Source organism: Galleria mellonella, unplaced genomic scaffold (genome assembly GCF_026898425.1).
Source record: "Galleria mellonella isolate WM207_F2 unplaced genomic scaffold, CSIRO_AGI_GalMel_v1 utg1267, whole genome shotgun sequence".
Taxonomy (NCBI): domain Eukaryota; kingdom Metazoa; phylum Arthropoda; class Insecta; order Lepidoptera; family Pyralidae; genus Galleria; species Galleria mellonella.
The window spans coordinates 2,142,446-2,163,419 of NW_026441987.1; the positions used below are offsets into that span (position 1 = coordinate 2,142,446).

The 20,974-nt window shown below is 34.6% G+C and overlaps 1 protein-coding gene and 1 pseudogene across 2 annotated transcripts; one reads left to right on the plus strand and one right to left on the minus strand.

The window, feature by feature from the left end:
• On the plus strand, positions 1-7,339 carry LOC113510007 (MYG1 exonuclease). Of its 2 annotated transcripts, XM_052900882.1 has the most exons (5): positions 1-249; positions 999-1,249; positions 2,282-2,848; positions 4,161-4,325; positions 6,734-7,339. In XM_052900882.1, coding segments are annotated over exons 1-5 (1,095 nt in total). In that variant the 5' UTR covers positions 1-138; the 3' UTR covers positions 6,735-7,339. The 2 variants fall into 2 exon arrangements, with proteins under 2 accessions (XP_052756842.1, XP_052756839.1); XM_052900879.1 differs by lacking the exon at positions 6,734-7,339 and having other exon boundaries at positions 4,161-6,684.
• Positions 7,340-13,705: 6,366 nt separating this feature from the next.
• LOC128201960 (uncharacterized) lies at positions 13,706-16,293 on the minus strand (annotated as a pseudogene).
• Between the last annotated feature and the right edge of the window lie 4,681 nt (positions 16,294-20,974).

The following is a 20,974-nucleotide window of genomic DNA, read 5'->3' on the forward strand; positions in this document are numbered from 1 at the left end:
TCTATAGCTTATATGTCTCTTTCTAGCATTCTTATTATATGTTTTATTATATTTTACAAATAATTTTATTTATTAATATGTATTTTACAACTTCATAATCTAAATGTTATTTAATATTTGCATAAAATTTGTTATCTAATGTTTTTTAAACAAATTAATAAAGTGTACACATTTGTTTACCACACCTCTACAAAACGCCAAAAATTCTCTGGAATTCGACTTTTTAGTGGATTTTTTAATAACATGAAGGTTAGATTTTTGTATATTTTTGTTGCCCTTTACTTTTATAAAATGAACAAACGCTAGTTATGTGAGATATCATTTTTTTATTTTTTAATAAATAAAAATAACCTAATTTGTCGGCAAAGTGCAATAGCCACGTGCACTGTCCGTTATTTAATTATTATTTTGTTGAACTAAATCATGAATTATGAGCAACAAGCTTTTTTTTTAATGGATGACAATGGAATGGTAACCCCGCCTGCGCTATCGGTATACACAGGCGGGGCACCAGTGAGGAATGATAGGTGAAGCTGGCATAACCAAGAGGCTGACATATAACCATAGGCATTAGCATAGTTAGAAGGGAGACGTGTGAGCCAAGCACACCTCAGAATTCTTTTGCACACTCTAGAATCCAAGTAACGCTTTGTAGAGTTATGTCTGGGAATACATATATGCTTTCTTTTTAGAAGCTATAACTTACCTACTGACATTAAGAGCACCACAATCAGATTTACTGGAGGGAGACTTTGTACAAAAGTCGTTTGCTTGGGCACCTCTGTCCCATTCGCTTCTACCTTGAAGCAGTTGTGTTTGCAGGGCTGTGTGTGGCATGTCCGTTTTGAAGAGTGGTATATGCCAGTGAATTTACAAGGTACAGAGAAATAACATCTGAGTCCTCAGGAATGGCAACGCATAGGAGGCGTCATGGGCGAAACTTAAAAAAATCTAAAAATACATAGTAATAGTACTTATTTATTATTTTTCCACTATAGATTGGAACCCATGATGGTGTGTTTCACTGTGATGAAGTACTTGCTTGCTATATGCTCAAGAGGCTGCCTCAATACAAAGATGCCGAGATTGTTCGAACAAGGGACCTGGAGAAATTAAAAGAATGTGACATTGTTGTGGATGTTGGGGCAGTTTTTGACCATGAGAAGAAGCGGTATGACCACCATCAGAGGGAATTCAATGAAACTCTAAGTTCTTTGAAACCTGCACTTGGAGACAAATATAATATAAAGTAAGTATATTGCATATTAAGTGGAAGTCATCGGTTGCAGTTTAATATCCATGGGATATAAAGAGGAAAAGAGGCCAAGTTTTAATAGATGATAATGAAATGGTAACTCTTCCTGCGTTATTGGTATATGCTGGTGGGGTACCAGTGAGGGATGATAAATGAGGATGAAGAAGCAGGTCAGTTAGTCCATCATTATGAATACACCTGGAATTCAGCACAATAGTTCCCAGGGGGGACCACATGGAGGTCGACCTGCCAGGGTATATTGCTAGCAATAGGACTGGTACTCTGTGTGATTAACAGTTCACAGTTCAAGTTCAATGAATTTGTAGCACATGGCTGTTGGGAAAGCTACATTTATGGTTTGAATTTTGTTTAGAAACAAATGAAGTAAAGTCGGATGATAATAAAACAAATTTGCTAGGGATATATAATCTTGATTTGTTTAATTTTTCCACTTATCTTTCTTTTTTTTTGGTGCTATCAACCCCAAGGACAATAAGTGAGATTACATTTTTAGATATAAAAGCCCTTTTAGACAATCTTTTCCACCCTCCAACAATTTAAAAAAAAATCTACTATAGAAAGTTACATTATCAGCAAAAAAAGTAACATAGGTTATATATTTTATTTATACAACTTAGAATGGCAAATAAGCTGACAGCCCATCTGATGGAAAGTGGTAACCATCGCCTATAGACATGAGCAGTACCATGAACATAACAGAGTATACTGTTTCGCCCATGATACCCCCCATGCGTTGCCATTCCTGAGGACTCAGGTGTTATTCCTTCATACCCAGTAAATTCACGGCTATATCCCACCCTTCAAACCGAAACACAGCCATGCAAACACAACTGCTTCACGGTTGAAACACGAATGTGACAGAGGTACCCAAGCAATCGACTTTTATACAGTCTCCCTCTGGTATATAATTTCATGATAATTTGTTAAGACATTAAGAGGTAACAAATAAACAAATTCAATTATAATGTCAGGGATTTTAAAGATTGCTACAATATTTTGTTTCAGATTAAGCTCAGCTGGCCTGGTGTATGCATATTATGGAGAGCAGTTATTACGAGAATTAGCACCAAAAGAAACCCCATTAAGCCCATCTGACTTGAGTATTATTTATAAAAAAGTTTACGAAAACTTAATAGAGGAAATAGATGCCATAGACAATGGAGTGCCTATGACTGAGGAAGAGCCGAAATACAAAATCCGCACGCATTTAAGTGCTAGAGTAGGCCGTTTGAATCCCGAATGGAATAGTAACCAGCAGATTGATATTAATGAAGTATTTAAAAAAGCCATGGTGCTAGTGAGCGAGGAATTACTACATATTGTTAATTTTTTTATTTCCGTCTGGCTACCGGCACGGGATTATGTCAAATCAGCCATAGACAAACGATTTGAGGTCCACAGTTCAGGTCAGATAGTAGAGTTCACAGAAAGGTTTCCGTGGAAAGAGCATCTGTTTGATTTGGAAACCGAGATGGAACTTGGCCATGAAATCAAGTATGTTTTGTTCAATGACAAGCCTCGGTCGTGGAGGGTCCAGGCGGTGCCAGTTAGCCCCACAAGTTTTATACTCAGGTTAGTTTTTAATATATTAATTAGATGTATAATTGAGAAAGTAGCTTTTTCTTTCTTTTATCAATACAAAGTTTGTGATAGTAATTTTATCCAGTCATATTTTTTTTTCCACACTTAACTGAATTTACTGGGTACAGAGGAATAACACCTGAGTCCTCAGGAATGGCAACGCATGGGGGTATCATGGGCGAAACAGTATACTCTGTTATGTCCATGGTACTGCTCATGTCTATAGGCGACGGTTACCACTTTCCATCAGGTGGACCGTCAGCTTGTTTGCCATTCTAAGTTGTATAAAAAAATATATAACTTTTATTTGAAAAAAGCAACAGCTGTGTTTCTTGTCCGTTCTTCTCAGCTGAAATTGCATTCCGAACTGAGCGGTATGTTCATAAAAAATGATTATTCAAAAATGCTTATTATTGAGTTTACTTGAAAAAAATATTTTTATTTTATTTATTTATTATTTATTTATTTATATCTATGTGTAAGTAATCAAAATAAGGATATTATAAGGGTGATACTAAGGTTTCTTAGCACTTTTATAAACATTTCTCTATATAAATAAGATTGTATTACATAACAAAAAAAAATAGAATTCAAGAATGGTAAAACCTGTTATTTTGATTTAAAATCTAAACTATAGAACCGATTTTGATAAAATTTCTATGGGGCCAATTTGTAGATGTATAAAAATTTGTTGGATGGCTTTATAACGCATAGCACGCGGGGGGAAAGGGATTGTTAGTAATGGAGACTGATAATCCCATTGCTAGCAATATACCCAACCAGGTCGACCTCCACTGTTCTCCCTAGATACTCCTATCTAGGTTAATTTCTCATCATGATGGGCTAACTGGCCTGTTTTCATTCTCATCATCTCCCTTCACTGGTGCTCCGCCAGCGTATCCCGTTAGCGCAGGTGGGGTTACCATACCATTTTCACCCATCAAAAAAAAAAACGCTTAACACGCAATTCTGCACACGCAATTATATGCGTTATAATAAACAGAAAAAAATTACAGCAGAATTGAGTAGCACCTTCTGTTTTTTTTTTTTTTAATGGATGATAATGGAATGGTAACCCCACCCGCGCGTATCGGTATACACCGGCGGGGCACCAGTGAAGGGTGATAGATGAGAATAAAGTAGGTCAGTTAGCCCATCGTGACGAACTCGACAAGAATTGTTCACGATGGTTTACAAGGGAAACCACGTGAAGGTCGACCTAATAGCTGTATATTACTGAGGCATATTACTTTTGATGACACAAACAAAAAACCTAAATATATATATTTTTTTTTATTTCCAGAAAACCTCTCTGCAAAAGTTGGTGGGGTGTACGTGATGACATTTTGAGTAATGTCGCTCAAATCGAAGGCTGCATCTTCTGTCACAGCACAGGGTTTATTGGAGGCAATGTGTCCAAAGAGGGCGCTCTAAAAATGGCCATAGCTAGTTTAAATGCTGAAACGTAGTATGCAAATATAACACGAGATGGCGACTTTGTACAGTCATAAACTCTGCTTAATTTGGCGCTATGTGATATATCCAATGATATTTATTTATTTTTATCTACCAGGCTACCTTTGTCTCACCAATCCCTTAATAGCATGGTTGCTTAAAATTACTGGTAATACAATTTATGAGCTCTACTAGATATATGGCTATTCTGTCGTTAGAAACGTTATCGCTACCACGTGCATGAGATAGAACGAGACAGAAACATCCATCGTCTTGTTCTTTCTCATACGAGAGATAATAATTGAATTCGTTTGCTGCTTGTTAAGAAGGATCATCGGTAATGCGTGAGAGATGATACCTCTAATGTAACTAGTTGCCGTCACCCCTCACCATCAGGCGGACTGTATGCTAGATAGGCAGCCACGTTGCTTATAGAAAATGTCTTAATTTTTTAATTGACTTCAAAAAGAAGGTTCTCAGTTCTGGTGTATTTTTTTGTTTTTTTTTTTTTTCCTCATAACTCTGTCAGTTCTAAATCACTACATAGTATAAAATAAAGTCGCTGTCGCTGTCTGTCCGTCCCTGTATATGCTTAAATCTTCAAAACTACGAAACGGATTTCGAAGCGGTTTTTTTTTAATAGTTAGAGTGATTCAAGAGGAAGGTTTATCTGTATAATACATGCATAATATTGTAGAGAAACACTGATAAAAGAGGTTTCTAATGTGATGTCGTAAATAAACACATTTTTTTGCGTTTACATTGCAAACGCTGGCTGAACCCCACGAGATAAATCAAAATAATGTACTACAGTATTCTACACCTTAAAAAGGTCAACAAAAAAGTCCGCAATGGTATATGTCTATCTAGGTAGGTATATTTAGTATCAACATTGCACCCGTGCGAAGCCTGGGCGGGTCGCTAGTTTATTTATATATATATATTTTTTTTATCTGAAGGATATACTTACAGAGTGGTCCCATAGAAATTTTATCAAAATCGGTTCAGCAGTTTAGTTTTTAGATAAAAATAACTGTTTTCGTCAGAATTGAAGTGTGTTTTTTTTTTGTGAAACACAATCTTCAATTAATAATAATCTATTTCAACACAATTTAATGAAAATGTAAACAAACCAATAATTTATTTGTCTATAAGCCAGTCTGCTAATGTCCAATAATAGTGCAAATCAATAATTTGTTAATTAATTTAATGGTTTGCATTTATAATTTCATAATAATTAATTTATAATTGCATAATTTCCTTCGTAAAGTGTGTCAGTAAAATTTTTTTTTAATCTACATTTAATTTGGGATTTTTGTTTTTTTAACATGTCAATCCCATATCAAGAAAACTTGTTAAGGTACATTTTCATTAGATTTTGTTGAAACATATCATATTACGTTCGACATTATATGTATGGTACATGAATTATTTTATTTCAATTATACAATATGTTTGTATTACTATATGTGTAAAGTAAACCGATTTATCTATATACAGTATGTTAATTAACGTGTTCTAATCTTTAAAACTGGTGTTACTATTCATTAATACGATCGGAGATTTTTTTTTTTCTAGATAAACAATTATATTACATCCCATTACTAACAATCCCTTACCCCCACATTCCTTATAGTGTGTAGTGCTGTTTATACAGATGTTCTTTTTTCAAAAAATTCAATTTGTCTTTTTAAATCCTAGGAAAAAGAAAATTTTCTGACCCAAATAATGAACACTAAAGGGGGAAAGGGATTGTTAGTAATGGAGACTGAGAATCCCATTGCTAGCAATATACCCAACCAGGTCGACCTCCTCGCGGTTCTCCCTGGAAACTATCATGGTTAATTCCTGATGAATTCATCATGATGGGCTAACTGGCCTGTTTTTATTTTCATCTATCACCCTTCACTGGTGCTCCACCAGCGTATCCCGTTAGCGCAGACGGGGTTACCATACCATTTTCACCCATAAAAAAAAAATGAACACTAATACTAGTATTAAGAAATAGATTATGTTACTTAACACACTATATCTAAGTAATGCCTTTTATAAATTGAGACTGGACTTAAATAAAAAAAAAAAAAAATTATTATGCATAATATAAAATGCAAATGTGTGTGTGTGTGTGTGTGTGTGTGTGTGTGTAATGTATTATATATAGTAAAATTACTATTTTCCCTGTTATATATTGGTATTGTAATAAAAAAATATTTTAATTTAGACTATAAGTCCTTAGAACTACTACCAATATGGCGGACGGGGTTCCACTTTTTGCCGCTTCACAGTTAAGTTGGTTGCACATAGGAATTTTTTTTTTTTTAAAGAAAAATATATGATTGACATAATAAATATTTTGTATGAACTGTGAATAACATATTAGGTTTCTTTTTTTTTCATACTTTAACGGCAAATTCCTTCCAGGGTAGACAGAGAGAACCAAAAGCTCCATCCATTTCTTGCTTCATGCGTTTTTATAGTATCTCAATGCACTGCTGTTTCGAAGACTTGGCTCAGACCTCAGATAGAACACGATTTATCATACTTAGATTTCTATTTAGATCTGCTCTGGTACCTATATCATCATCATCATAATTATATCACCCGTCTACTGTCCATTGTCCATAGGCCTCCAAAAAGGAAGATTTAGCCAGTAGTTACCATACTGGTAGGCAATTTGGCAACCGTAGTTAAGTTTTGTAGTTTTTGTGATGTTTTAAAAGGGACGCTGCTGTTCATTCCTCGACCATTAGGTTCCCTTAATCGCCTCTTACGACACCCATGCGAAAGGAAGGGGTGGCCTATTCTATGCCTGGATCACACGGCAACAGCACCACTGGTACCTGTATATTTACCCCTTTTAATGGATGTACACCCGCCTTTGTGTGTTCAAGTCTCCATTCCGGGAGGGAAAGGATTGTTAGCAATAGAGTATGACAGCCCTATCGCTAGCAATATCCCTATTAGGTCAACCTCCACGTGGTTCCCCCTGGAAACCATCGTAAATATTTTTTTGTTTTATTTATTTATTCATTAGTACAAATATCTGTACATGGCGGACTTAATGCTAAAAGCATTAATTATTCTTGTTGAATTCGTCACGATCTAACTGACCTATCATCCTCCTGTCATCCTGGTGTCCCGTCGGTTTACATCGATAACGCCGGTGGGGTTACCGTTCCATTATCACGCTTTGAAAAAAAACTCTCCATTCCATCTTCATCTAAGAAAAGAGGTGACACGATACCGTGGCACCAGTGGAAGATGAAAACAAATCAGTTTGCCCCTCGTCGCTAAGTCCCTGGAAACACCAAGGGGACGGCGCAGAGGTTGACCTAGCTAGTAATGGGGATGCCATAATCCCTCCCCGGAGAAGGGGAATATTAATAAAGGGGTAGTAAATGCACTATCAGGTCGACTTCCACGCGGTCCCACCTGGATACAATTTTTGATATATTTTGTGATGAATTCGTGACGATGGGCCAACTAATCTGCTTTCATCCTCACCAATCATCTCATTGGTCCTTAGCCAGTGTAAATTGATATCACAGGAAGGGTTACCATTCCTTTTTCACTTAAAAAAAATATCCATTACAAACAATTCCTTATCATTAGATGGTGTTAAAATGAATTTTTGATGTTAAAAATCACAATGTTTCCAGACAGCGAGAAAACTTGTTGATTTTCTGGCAATGTTGGGTTTAGATACTCATAGCTTTGTATAAATTTTTAAAGTTTGGTGTTTTTACCAGTTTAGTCAAGTAACTGTTTTTTTTTTTTTTTTTTAATCCTCTGTTTGTGCAAGTTTTGATATTGCTAACAGTGGCTGTGACTGCCCTCTGCAATAATCTGCCATCTCAGTTCCAGTTAGGACTCGAAACATGTGGTATTAGTATCATCTTCAACTGAATTAGATCCGCTAGGAAAAAATATATAGGTCTTTTGTAAATTTAATCAAAGTCGTTTTGATGCCAGTTATTGCATGTAATTTTATGATTGCCATTCTAATCGTTGGCTTGTTTAATTTCATTTATTTATTTTGTGATACATAGGTATATAACAATAGATGGTAATAAAAGTCCTCTATGATCAACCTCACACATTGAGATATACAAATTATTTTCGAAAGCAACTTAAGCTGCTCTTTAATTCTGACTCCACATTATCTATGCATCTCCAAGCTCAAAGTTGGGTCTGGTTTCGTATTACTTTTATTGATTTCCGCATCGACCATATTATGAACTAATATCTGAACTCGATGAGCTGCTGCCAGAGCTAGAAGAGCTGGACGAACTGGAGGATCTACTAGAATTTTTAGACTTCCTTGTACAGCGTGGAAGCTTATGTTGTGATCCATCCGATGGCGAAAAATCTCCATTATTTGAGGAATCTGCATCCTTTGTATAATCTAAAAAAAGAATTTCGTTATCGAACCATTTTCTTAAAGAGCAGCTCAATTCAGGTACATAGCAGCACAACCCAGCACGCCATAAGACATTTTGATGTATAGAATAGTATGGGATATAACACAATAAATCCAATTGGTCCTGCCTGTCCATTGCCTATGTTTCTCATGTAAAATAACTAATAACCATGGCATACGACTTTATAAGAAAAGTAATGACTGGCCGCCATATATATATACCTGTGGTTTTCATTATTGTAGGTATATCCATAGCTTCTAAAATATTATTTGGATTATTGTCTATCTATGTCTCGACATTAGCGATGTCCAAAGAATCTTGAAAAAAAAATATGTTTTTATTTTATAATCGATGAATTTGTAAGAAATAAGAGATCATAACAGTGATAGTAATGAAGTATTCATACCCGTAAATGAAGTGAGGTTTAAAGTGATCATTGTCTTATTGAACCCATTTTCCTTTACAAAGGTATTTTCTGAGATATCATGAATTAGAGGCTCATTAATTGTTTTGGTTTCAATACCAGAGGATGCATTCATTGTATGTGAAGTATTTGCTTCCAAAACTTTGGTTTCCATGAAATTAGGGTCCTGGTTTTGGAAGTCATTATCAGTATTGTCTATTCATCTATCAACAATTATTTTAGTATCTAGAAATTATAATAGCCATATTCTTATCATGTATAATTTGAAATTGTGTGTGTTGGTAAGCTTAAAAAAACAACTGCATGCTCCCGAACTAATTCAAAAGCTTGTAAGTTAACCTTTAAGCAGGCATGCAGTCGTTTGTAACAGTAGCGGTTGCGCGTAATCGAAAAAATCTGTCTTATATATTAGAGAGTTAAAACAATAATAAGTCAATAATCATTTATTTTTAGTACTCTGATGCATTATTATTATGTTTAAACTCAAATAACACAACTCAAATATTCTTTGGATTAAACGGCCATTTACTAACTCGAAACCTATTAGTGTAAGTACATTAAACTGGTAAAAACATTTAAAATGACAATAGTAAAAATAAATCTACTTTTATTGAGTATATTTTCTTTATCAAGACAACATTTGCAAATTCATTAAGTGTAGCTTCTGCAAATATTTCTCTGACAAGATGTGCATTATGTCTTCGATTGTCTCCTTTTTTTACTCGACATATTTTGCATATGCTGGAACTAGTGCTCGCTTCATTACCAGCAACATCTTCAACATTCATATTCAAATGTTCAATCATGTTTCTCTTCAGTTTTCTTGGAAGGTTTATTATCGTTACTCTTCTTTGGACGTACTCTTTTGTCAATTCAATGCCTATAGTACGTAAATACATTTACGTTTTTTTGTATAATCACATTATTTGCCGTCAATATTACCATAGCATTTATTCCAGCAATATCTATAAGACGAAAAAAGAGTGTCAACGGCCATCTATTATTATTCTTCCTTGATGTTAAATACATCTTAACTTTTACTATCCTGTGAATAAAATCTTGAGCTGATCTTCAGTTAAACGTTGAAAATCGAGCAGTTCAGATGCTGTTGAAGGTAAATAGCATAGTTATTTTTCTGCTCCAACGCTGGTTTTGCACCTCTGAACTCGAAATATTTTCTACGTCTAGTCTACTTTTCATATATTGTACTATAATTTAATCCACCATCTGAACCACGTCTTTTTTCATAAGTGTTGGGCAGAAAACCAATAATTTTACTTAAGCGGTCCAATTTTGGCAACATTTTATTATCGGGAGAATGATGTAAAAGTTTATACTTTTGAGCAATATTACCTGAACAGCTTCTACCACCCATTTAGTTTTCGTTATCTTTCTCAATACATTAGTTTCTTCTGTACTCAGTGAAAGTTTAATACCTTTAAAAACTGGCATCAAAACATTGAAACCCTCTTGATTCAAAAATTCTATGACATCTCTAAATCCGCGGTCGACAATGAATATATCAGTAGGTAACAGAAGTTTTTTAAGTCTGAATAATCCTCTCAAATAATTTTCATAATTACAACATCGTTTAGGGTATCGTAAAAAGGTTCAGCAAAATCAACGACAAAACCATTTGTGGTACATATCGTGAAAGGTTTACAAAGATGTATCTGTTTTTGTCCTGAGTATGATTTCCTTTAAAAATTCTTAGTATTTGGTGTCGTATATATGTACGCACATACCGTCAACAATCAATATAAGCTGATTTTTATCAAAATTATTTTTTTTTTTTTTTGCATTATTACTATTGTTCGCTATGAGTTGTCGAGAAACAGCGCCATATCCAAAGTAGTACGGTAAAATGTCTTTTTCAAAACCTGTTATTATTTGTGTGAAAAATTCTGAGACTTGTTGGTCGCAAGGTAAACCAAAAGTACTTGCAACTCTTTGGTTTAAGTTTTGGGTCTTCAGTTTAACAAAATATATAATTAAAGATTGAATGACAGAACGTATACTTGTATCATGCATAGATGTAAATAAGATTTAATATATTTATTTATTTATTACATCAACTGGATGGGCTTTACAGTCTTCCAATACGCTCTCCCAAGAAAGCATCAGTACAATAACATATATAAAAAAAGAAATAATACACATAAATAAAAGAATCAATATAAAAAAAGATTTAACTAGAAATAACATTAGAGCCTAAATATTCTTCCAAAATAATCCATTTAAAGCTATTACTTGATCTTCAGACATATTGAATTCATTCTATCGAATAATGATGACTGTGCTTTATTTGACAACTCATTGAAAAATAGTTATATTAGTTTCCAGTTCTTTGTTTCTTATAACCTGTAAAATTGCGTTGGTCATTCGAGGAAGTTTTCCGTCGCAAGCTATCGTTGTTAAACAAAAACGTAGATGGATGCATTCATCAACAAAGCATTTTCTAAGACATTTGTAGAACTTGTAGAAGGTAAAAACTCAGGATCTTTGCTGCTTTCGTCATTATATTCTACAACATTTGGCGAATCTGGCTCTTCCGAAATCTTAATTTCATTTTTGGTAGGAGGTAAAGGAGGAGGCTTTTCTTCACTGTGAGGTATTGGCTTCGACATTGAAGGAACGTCAGGATACTGAATGTTGTGCTTGATTTTCTTTGTAAAGCCATGTATATCAGTCATGCAAAAGTAGCAATCATTAAAATGATTACTAGGTTCACGCCATAAAGCTGGTACGGCAAATGGCATTGTCGTCTTATTTCCATTAAACCAAGATATGAGAGAGGCATAGCATGAAACACTAAAAAAAGCTGTGGTATCCATGGTTTATCTTGATTAATAGCACGTCCAAAATAAAGTAAATATGCACTTCTCATTTTTTCAGAAACACTTTTTTATGATTTCACAATGTACTGTCCACAAACGTAACAAAACTTATTTGGTGCATTTTTGCAGTTGCGACTGTCACTTAGTTTAGTAGTCATGTTGGATTTTCAAATAAATATGTTCAGAGATATCGAGGTTATCAAATAGAAACAATTTTTAAATAAAAACAAAACAAAAAAGTATAATAACATCGAAAACCTCAACTGTTTCTTATACGCCTAAAGTGAGGGTAGTTAAAATAATGATTGACATTTACCTCGAAAACTAGACGTGATGCATAGCACATATGTTTTGAACCCACTGCTCATTTGGTCTGCTATAGAATCAAGGCAGCACAAGTAATAATAATCATTTTCTGCGCCTTCTTCCGCATCATCTGCACTTTTCTTGTTACGTAATCATTGAGATAGCGTTTTTGCCCGCATGACGCATTCGCGTGGAGTTGGTTTTTCGGGCGCGAGAGTTTGGCGAAAAAATGAGTTTAATGAACCACTTATAGGTGGCGCTACAAAGTCTTAAGTGTTTATAATATGCTGCGTGTTTAAATATTATAGTTTGAGTTAAAAAAATCTGACTTTTTGTCTACTCCAGGCAAGACTGTTTTATTATGTATTCTGAATGATACTTAAAAACAGTCACTCAGCCAGATCAAGTCAATACGCCCACTGCTCAGACACCTCTTCCCTCTGCTGAAATAAAGCCGATCGGTAAGGATTTTTTTGTTTGGTTTTTGTTAGGATAACCCAATGGTAGTCGCGGTTGCGCTAACGGTATATGTTCTATTATGCGGATTTCTTCAATTAAAAAAAACTGATTACACTCGCGATAGTTTAATTAAAATAAAGAACTTAGGACAAATAGTTGCGTATTTCCTTAGGCAACCGTTCACTTTGAAGGCTCGAGACAGACTGACATAAAAATAGTCATTGATTGTCAAGAGGAGCAGAAATGCTGACCAAGGTGGGCAGAGCGCCAACGCAGCATTAACCCGTACAGTGCTAGGGTACATCTCCCTCTTTAAGAAGAGACTTAGAGTTGATACCGAGACTTTCAAATGTTGGTCCTTAATGGGGCAATAGGCGTGACTACTTCTGTTTCAGAGTCTTATCTGTTAGTTGTATTGTCTGTTATATTGGGAGCAGATATGGGAGATGATTTGTTGAAATTGAATCGGAAGTGGCGGTTGCTGTCGGCTCTACAAAATTCCTTAAGTTATATATCCTACAATAATAACAATACAGACTAAGATTATAATTATAAAAATAGAATATTGTGTCTCATATTTAACAATATGTGGGCTTTGAGGATGTTCAATTGCTCTTAATTCATTTAAAAGAGTGAACAAGTACAGACAAGATGTAGAAAGGTAAGGACTTACGGAATATTCTTGTTGTAGTCTGCCTGGAGCTGCCCACAAGTGTACGGGTTGTCGATCGTCTTAGGTTCACTTTTAGCCACAAATTTGTATGAATACCAAACTGAAGCACTTTAGTTATGAATATTTTGTTGTGAACGCGCGAAACGGCCGCCATCGATGATATTTGTTTTTCTCGAATGTTGTCATTCTGGGCAGCTCTAATTGTTCGCGTTTGTTGACAGGTGGAATGGATAGGGAGGGCGCGGAAAATTTGAGTGTACTTGTTCTTATGTTCTAACAGAATTTATAATTATTCTTAGAACTAAATTCATCCAAATCAATGTTTTGTAGTTGAACAGGACACATTATTTGATAGTATATTTAACTATACTAAGTTACAGTAAGTGTCATTAGTCAGATTAAATTCCGGTACATGGCTGATAGGTGAAGTAATATTTAAAATATTGTATCTTGGTATTAATGTAGTGCTTTTGCAGTATCCAATACAATTATCCAGGATGTTCAGTATACCTGTGCCTAATAATTGTCTCATATAATTTTGAATTGAAACAGTCTATTGATTTTTTTTTTCGGTTTCGATTAATTATAGAGCCACTTATTGTTTTTCAACGGTTTCGAAACATCCAATTCTTCTATTATTATCTTAGTTTCACATTGTGCTAGTTTTTCACTAATCATTTTCGCCAATAATTCACTCTCACATACATGTTTTGCATCCACAGAATACACATTTTCGATGTCGCAGATGTAATTTCCCAAAGTCACAGGCTTGCAGATTTTCATATTGTCAAAAACAATAATGGGATTTGTCTGGTCATTGCTATATATTTATTTTCAGGTATGATCAAGCTAAACGAATTTGATTCTTTAGGATTGTAAGTTGTCGGTAGGCTAATACTATGGAATAACATATATTCTCTGGTATTGACCAGTGGCACTTGCAAAACAAATATAATCTTATTGTTAATATAATAACATCATAGTTTAGAAATACTTAAAATAAGATATATTGACTTTATATCTAAATTTACAGGCAATTCGAGATCGCTGGGCAAGTACATATCTATAGTTATCGGTAAGCTCTCGATATATCTGACTCAGTGTTATCATTACAGGGTGCAGGATATTTTGACTACTGAATAAAATGGCGTTTACTATGTTATGTCTTCCAATTGAAATGATAAAGCGAGTATTGACGTCTCTAGAATGCCAACTATTTTCTTTAATATTTTTTACATTTAACAACAGTTTGTCGAAAGCTTCATCAAGATTAACTTCGTTATCTCTTATTTTACGTAAAGTGCTATTAAAATGTGTTAAAGTAGAGGCGGTAACCAAAATATTTTCTTTCATTAGTGAAGCAAATTGTTTCTCGTTGTTTTGTAAAGATCGTATTGCTTTGTCGTGTTTCAGCCCATCGTTTTCATATAAAGAACCTACAATGAGTTTTAAGATTGTTCCTATACCTCCTATCCAAGTGTTTCGTCTGAATCTATTGTCTATTAAATGTGAGATAGATGCAAAGTCTATTCATATCGTGGAGTCTTACTGTTAGTGGTTGTAATATTTTATGATATTCTGCATCAATTTCTTTTTCTGGTTTGATTACGTAATTGTTCGGTAGTATTTAAGGAAGTTTCAATGTTTAAAATATTTGGACCGAAACGAGAAATATCTACAGGTATTAGTATTTTTAACTCTACATTATTAACCTTGAAGTTTATTTATTTATTTACACTTTATTGCACTAAGTAAAAAGAGAGATAACAAATACAGTAAATATTAATGAGAAGTGATACAAAAGACGGCCTTATCGCCTTGAACTTTAAAGTTCCCTAGGTAATCATAGTAAAGGCCTGAGCTTGTAGTAATTGGCTGAACGTAATCTTGTTGTGATTGACTTCGTACTGAACTGTAAATAATGGTTATATGGTAAATAAAAATGATAAAAGTAATGCTTATAATTACTATTCCTAATCTTATTCACGTCTTACTTCTACTACCTTATTAGCTTAAAATATCAAAACTATCTACTAATTTATGACAATAACGACGACTGCTTTCATTTGATCGAAGTGATGAGTCACATGGCGTCGGTTGATGAGTAAAGTAAGTGTATTATTCTTATTTGTCCTAACTATTTTGTAAGGGCCTTTCCATTGAGGGGAACGCATTGACGCATTCTCAAATGATTTCTTAACCCTTAAATGGACGATTTTTGTTTCACGTTTTAAAAAAATATATTTGTGTAATAGACATGTATTACTGTCTAGGAAAAATGAGTAAAAAAATCTAGACATGAATTTACTATACTTTTTTTGCAATAATATGTGAGTGTTGTTTATAAACTACATTGCGCATTCATTGAGATTTTGCAAGTATGGGTAAAATAAGAGTGGATATTGTTTTTGAAATGTATTTATTTATTCTTCATTATGATATTTATAAAAAAAATTGCTTTTTTTCGTATCACATAAAGATACACGACATTTTTGGCACATTTTGAATGTAAAGCCTGAACATTTTGGGAATTTGCACCTCTGCTGCTTATCCAGCCAAACTGCCCAATGACATGTCTGATCCAATCTGACGTCTTTCAAAGGAATTGCTTGAGCTGGTCCTCGGAACTTCTTCATTACAAGTTCTCTTTGTATTGTGCTCCCACTAGGTCGACCATGTTTAGCGCCATTTGCAGGTAGACCCAATTTGCAGTCTAAAGAGCTTTGTCTGAATGTAACCAAATTGAGAAGTTGATCATTTCCTTTTATATTATTTACCTTCTTGAACATAACCCATGAATTTATAACTGCGAGGTCCAGGAAATGATAAAATAAGCGCATGGTCCACTTGCGGCTCTTCATTGTGATGTGATAACGACCTATAAATGAATCTAATAAGTCCACGCCTCCCATGTGTGCATTGTATTGTACTCCTTGGTGACTTTGGGGCATGGAATAGCAACTCTCTCTTTCTTCGATTTATCAAAGCGTGTGACTGTGGTTCTGCTCCTACGTAAGTGGAAAGAAGGTTAACGGGCTTGTTATCTTTCCACACAACAGCACTTACGTCAATATCATCCACAGTCGCCACGTTTTCCTCATAGAATCCTCTGGGTACGTTCTTTTTCATTATAATGTTTTTTTCAGGCAATTTGCAGTTTCTCAATCGGTTTACTCTTACTGTTCCCAGTGAGAAAATTCCTTCCTTAGCTAAATAGATGACGAGAGGCACAGAAGTATAGAAGTTATCGAAGTATATAATGTGATTCACATTACGTGTTACCAGTCTAGCTAACCTGACGACTGTATTGCCAGACTCTCCCTTATCTGGCTCACCAGGTAAGATGTTATTTTTGGAGCCCCCTCCACTGCAAACCTCAAATCTATGAGCATATCCTTGTAGACTGCAGATGAGATATAATTTGAACCCCCACTTGTGGGGTTTATTGGGCATGTATTGTTTTATGTAATGGCTCATTTTGGTTGCACACATCTGCTCGTCTATGGAAGCCTTTGGTCTAAGGGAACCTTCCCAAACTGGCAGTTGAGCGTTTCCTCAAGAGGTCTTATTTTGAATAGCCTGTCATAGTCTGGATGATCTTTGGGCAAGCATAGCGTATCGTCGGCAAAATGGAGAGTGGATTTTAATTTTTCAAATTTTTTTAACGGCATAGTATTTTTTATGTGATCATAACCAAATTTTTCACTCCAGTAAGCCCTGGTGTTTGGAAATTTTATAACTGAGGTGTAAATCAGAATGCCTAGGAATTTATTTAGAATATTTTCATTTATAATTGTTTCTGGGCTGCGTATAAGTTACTTTGTTCTACAATTTGCTTTTTTAGATCTGATGTAAAATAAAATTTAAAAAAATCATACGGCGTGTTACAAGACATCAATGCTTCCGTTATCTGAGTTTCTCCCCTAAAAATAAGGCTGTCTTCAGCAGTAACAAGATTCCGTTTTCGCCAAACCAGAGGTCGTTTAGAAATCCCTTGTGATCTACTTTGGGGTGCTGCTTCTTCGGCTTCCAAAATAGGAGGGTCTGGCATATTTTCATCGTTGTCGATTACGAGAGGAGAATCAGCATCCACTTCATCAGACTGGGCATTCTGACCTTCATCACTATTTTCAAGGTCTCGAAGAACATCTCGAGCTGTTTGATAATAGTGACCTTCATCCTCTATTTCGGAGTCTGACCCGTCTAAGCTATCTTCTGAATCTTCAAGAGTTTCTAAATACTTTGTAATTTCGCTTTCTAGTAATCGCGGCATGCTGAAAAGCAAAATAAAAATCCTTCACCAAACATGCATTTATTTAGCAGGCAATGCGCATTGTAGTTTTCCTACAACATACCAGATTTCGCCTAATTCGACAGTAGCATCAAGTGATTTTCAATGTTTTACAACATGAATATGTAATTGAAGATATAATCAAGAAAATAAAAATATGTTAAGTATACTACATTATATTTTATCAAAGTCCGAACACAGCTACAAAACTTAGTTTCGCGCCACTAGAAAAGTTTTCTTCAAAGTGACATTTGACATTAACTTGTTTTCAATGCATAAAAATATTGGATAGTGCCATCATTAAAAAAAGTACAAAATTCGTTCAGAACTAGTTGTCAAAATTAACAAAAAATTAAAAGAAGGTCAATTTTATCTGTGATGTTTAGTATGTTGTTTAAAAACAACATTGTCCATTTAAGTAGGTGGCCAAATTATTATACACATCATGATTTTTTGATGTTCATTCGAACTAATCCACATTTTCGGTAATTCACTGGTCTTTATTTTTCTTCTTTCGGTTATTTTCTGTTACTACGGACTTACTTCTATATTTTCTGATATAATAACATTTGTATTCATTAAAAATTTTGACATGGCAACACCATAAAACTCGGACATCACGTCGGTCATTTCTTTCCGGCGTTTGGCGCGTGTAACACAAAGTTAGAAAAGGGTGTTTTAAAATTATTTTTGCTGTAAAATTTTTTGATTCAAGGTAATATGTCATATTTCTATTATTATTAATTATAAATAGTGGATATCAACATTTTTTTGTATTGTTACTTGGTTTTTTATGTTGTTTTGTCATTCTAACATCAAATATCGATTATTTTAGCCATGGGAAAGTGTTCCGACATTTCACCCAAGAAAAGATCGGAAATAAAGACGCTTTTGTATCATACAAATCACTCACAACGAAAAATTGCTGAATTAGCAGGCGTTTCACAGTCCACAGTTAGAAATATAAAGAGAATGACAGACGAAAACAAATCTTTATCACCAAAACGTGCTGGCAAATGTGGAAGAAAACGCCTTACGACGCCTCGTACAGAGAGGGAAATAAGGCGTGTTGCTATAGAGAATCGCAGAAAGCCCCGAAAAGTTATTAAAGCTTTGTTAGATGACGCTGGCGTAACATTGTCTGACAGAACGTTAAGGCGAAGACTTAAAGAGCTGAATTTCAATTGTTGCCGCTCTTTGAAAAAGCCTAAGTTGACTCAGACAATGCGTGCTAAACGATTGGCATTTGCTAAAATGTATAAACACTGGACTGTGAAAGACTGGGAGAAGGTAATCAAGTCATATTAATTGTATTTTTTTCAATTTTGATATGAAATAAGTGATCCATCCTAACATGAATCTATTGAACTTACAGCTCTGCTTTTCCGATGAATCGTCAATTCAAATTCTCCAGGACAATTCCCAGTTTGTTCGCCGCAGGCCAAATGAAAAATATGATGAAATTTGTGTTGTGGAACGAATCAAACATCCTTTGTCCGTCATGATATGGGGCGTGATTAGTTCAAAAGGAAATGGTCTACTATATTTAGTTGAGGGAACTATGCGTCAAGACCAATACCTACGAGTTTTAGAAACTCGTCTTTTTCCCCAGATGGCCGAATGGTATCCGGACGGCGACTGTATATTCATGCAGGACTCGGCATCTTGCCATAAGGCCAAAAAAGTCATGAAATTTTTAAATGATAACAAAATAACTATTTTGGACTGGCCTGGAAATTCGCCAGATTTAAACCCGATAGAAAATGTCTGGGCTGCTCTTAAAAAAGAAATTTCTAAGGAAAAGGTCATAATTACGAAAGTAGAATTGATAGAAAAAATAATAAAAGCATGGCACAGTACACCATCACTGCAAGAAATTGCATCCAATTGCATTTCTAGTATGCCGCGCCGTCTACAAGACGTTATTGCCCAGAAAGGAGGTTTCACAAAGTATTAAATAAAAAAACATATTATTAAATATATAGCGTTTTTTACACATTATAGTTTTTATTTATATTATTTAACCCATAAACTAATATAATTGACAATAAATATTGTTTAAACTAGACATGATTATAGATAAAACACATAACAAGCACGAAAAACTATTTTTTTTTTCAAATGAGTATAATAATTTGGCCACCTACTGTACATACTCTCCAACTTTATATCTGATTAGACGGATATGACTATCATAATATTATTTAGAAGATTCTTTAGATTTTCTTATGATTTTTTTTTTTGTAGCATACGGTCATATTCAGTATATGTTACACCTAGCGATTCCTCGTAGATAGAATTTGATATAAAAGGTTTGTTTCCGAATATAAGTTCGTAAGGTGTAAGATGAGTTGTGCAATGGATGAATGTATTGTAAGTGAGCATGGCTGTATAGACATAATGGGGTCAGTTCGTTTGTTTTTCGTTAACGTAGGATCTGAGATATTCCTTAAGAATTGAATGCTTACGCTCTAAAGCGCCTTGAGTTTGTGGGTGGTATGGAGAGGACCAGAAATTCTTTATCTTGAGAAAATCACAAGTTTTCTTGAACAGATCGGAACTGAAATTGGTCCCTTGACCTGTGAGGATTGTTTTGGGAATACGAAAGATGGATAAGTAGTGAAGCAAGCATTCGCTTGTTTCCTCTGCTGTAATGCTGCAAATTGGATACGCGGAAGAGAATTTGGTTAGTTCATCTTATATAGTTAAAACGTATTTTAGTTTTGCTGGTCCTGCTTCGGGAACTAGCCGAACAATGTCGAGTGATATCCTTTGACACGGTTCGATCGACGTGCTGGTGATTTGCATGGGTGCTCGATTTATCTGCCTAAGGGCCTTATTCATCTGAGATTGTGGGCACTTCTTTACAAAAGTTTCAATATCACTACGCATATTTCTCTAATAAAAAGTTTCCTGGATTCTTCTAAGCATACGAGTACTACCAAAATGTCTCGCAATTGGGATATTGTAATTCTCTTATAGTATTTTTCAAATCTCAGAAGAGATTTTTTGTACTTTATTTACCGTGAGAAGTTATAAATGATCTTCACTTCTGCCAGTTCATGTTCTTCCAGAAATTTTCAAACAAATATTGCCGCTATCCTTTTTTTATGTTGTCATATGATCTGAGTTTCGATTTCTTATAAAACGCAGAAATTCAAGATGGTTTCATGGATTTTACAGACTTAAATACGTCTTGTTTCACGTTAATTTTTTCTTTAGTCTTTGCTTTTCTGTTTCTTCTGTATCCT

Excerpts from the sequence above, each read along its gene's own strand:
- LOC113510007 (XM_052900882.1), top strand. The coding sequence starts at position 139 with ATGTTTTTTAAACAAATTAATAAAGTGTACACATTTGTTTACCACACC. Across the intron at positions 250-998 it reads GATTTTTTAATAACATGAAG|ATTGGAACCCATGATGGTGT; the intron begins GTTAGATTTTTG and ends TTTCCACTATAG. Across the intron at positions 2,849-4,160 it reads CCCACAAGTTTTATACTCAG|AAAACCTCTCTGCAAAAGTT; the intron begins GTTAGTTTTTAA and ends TTTTATTTCCAG.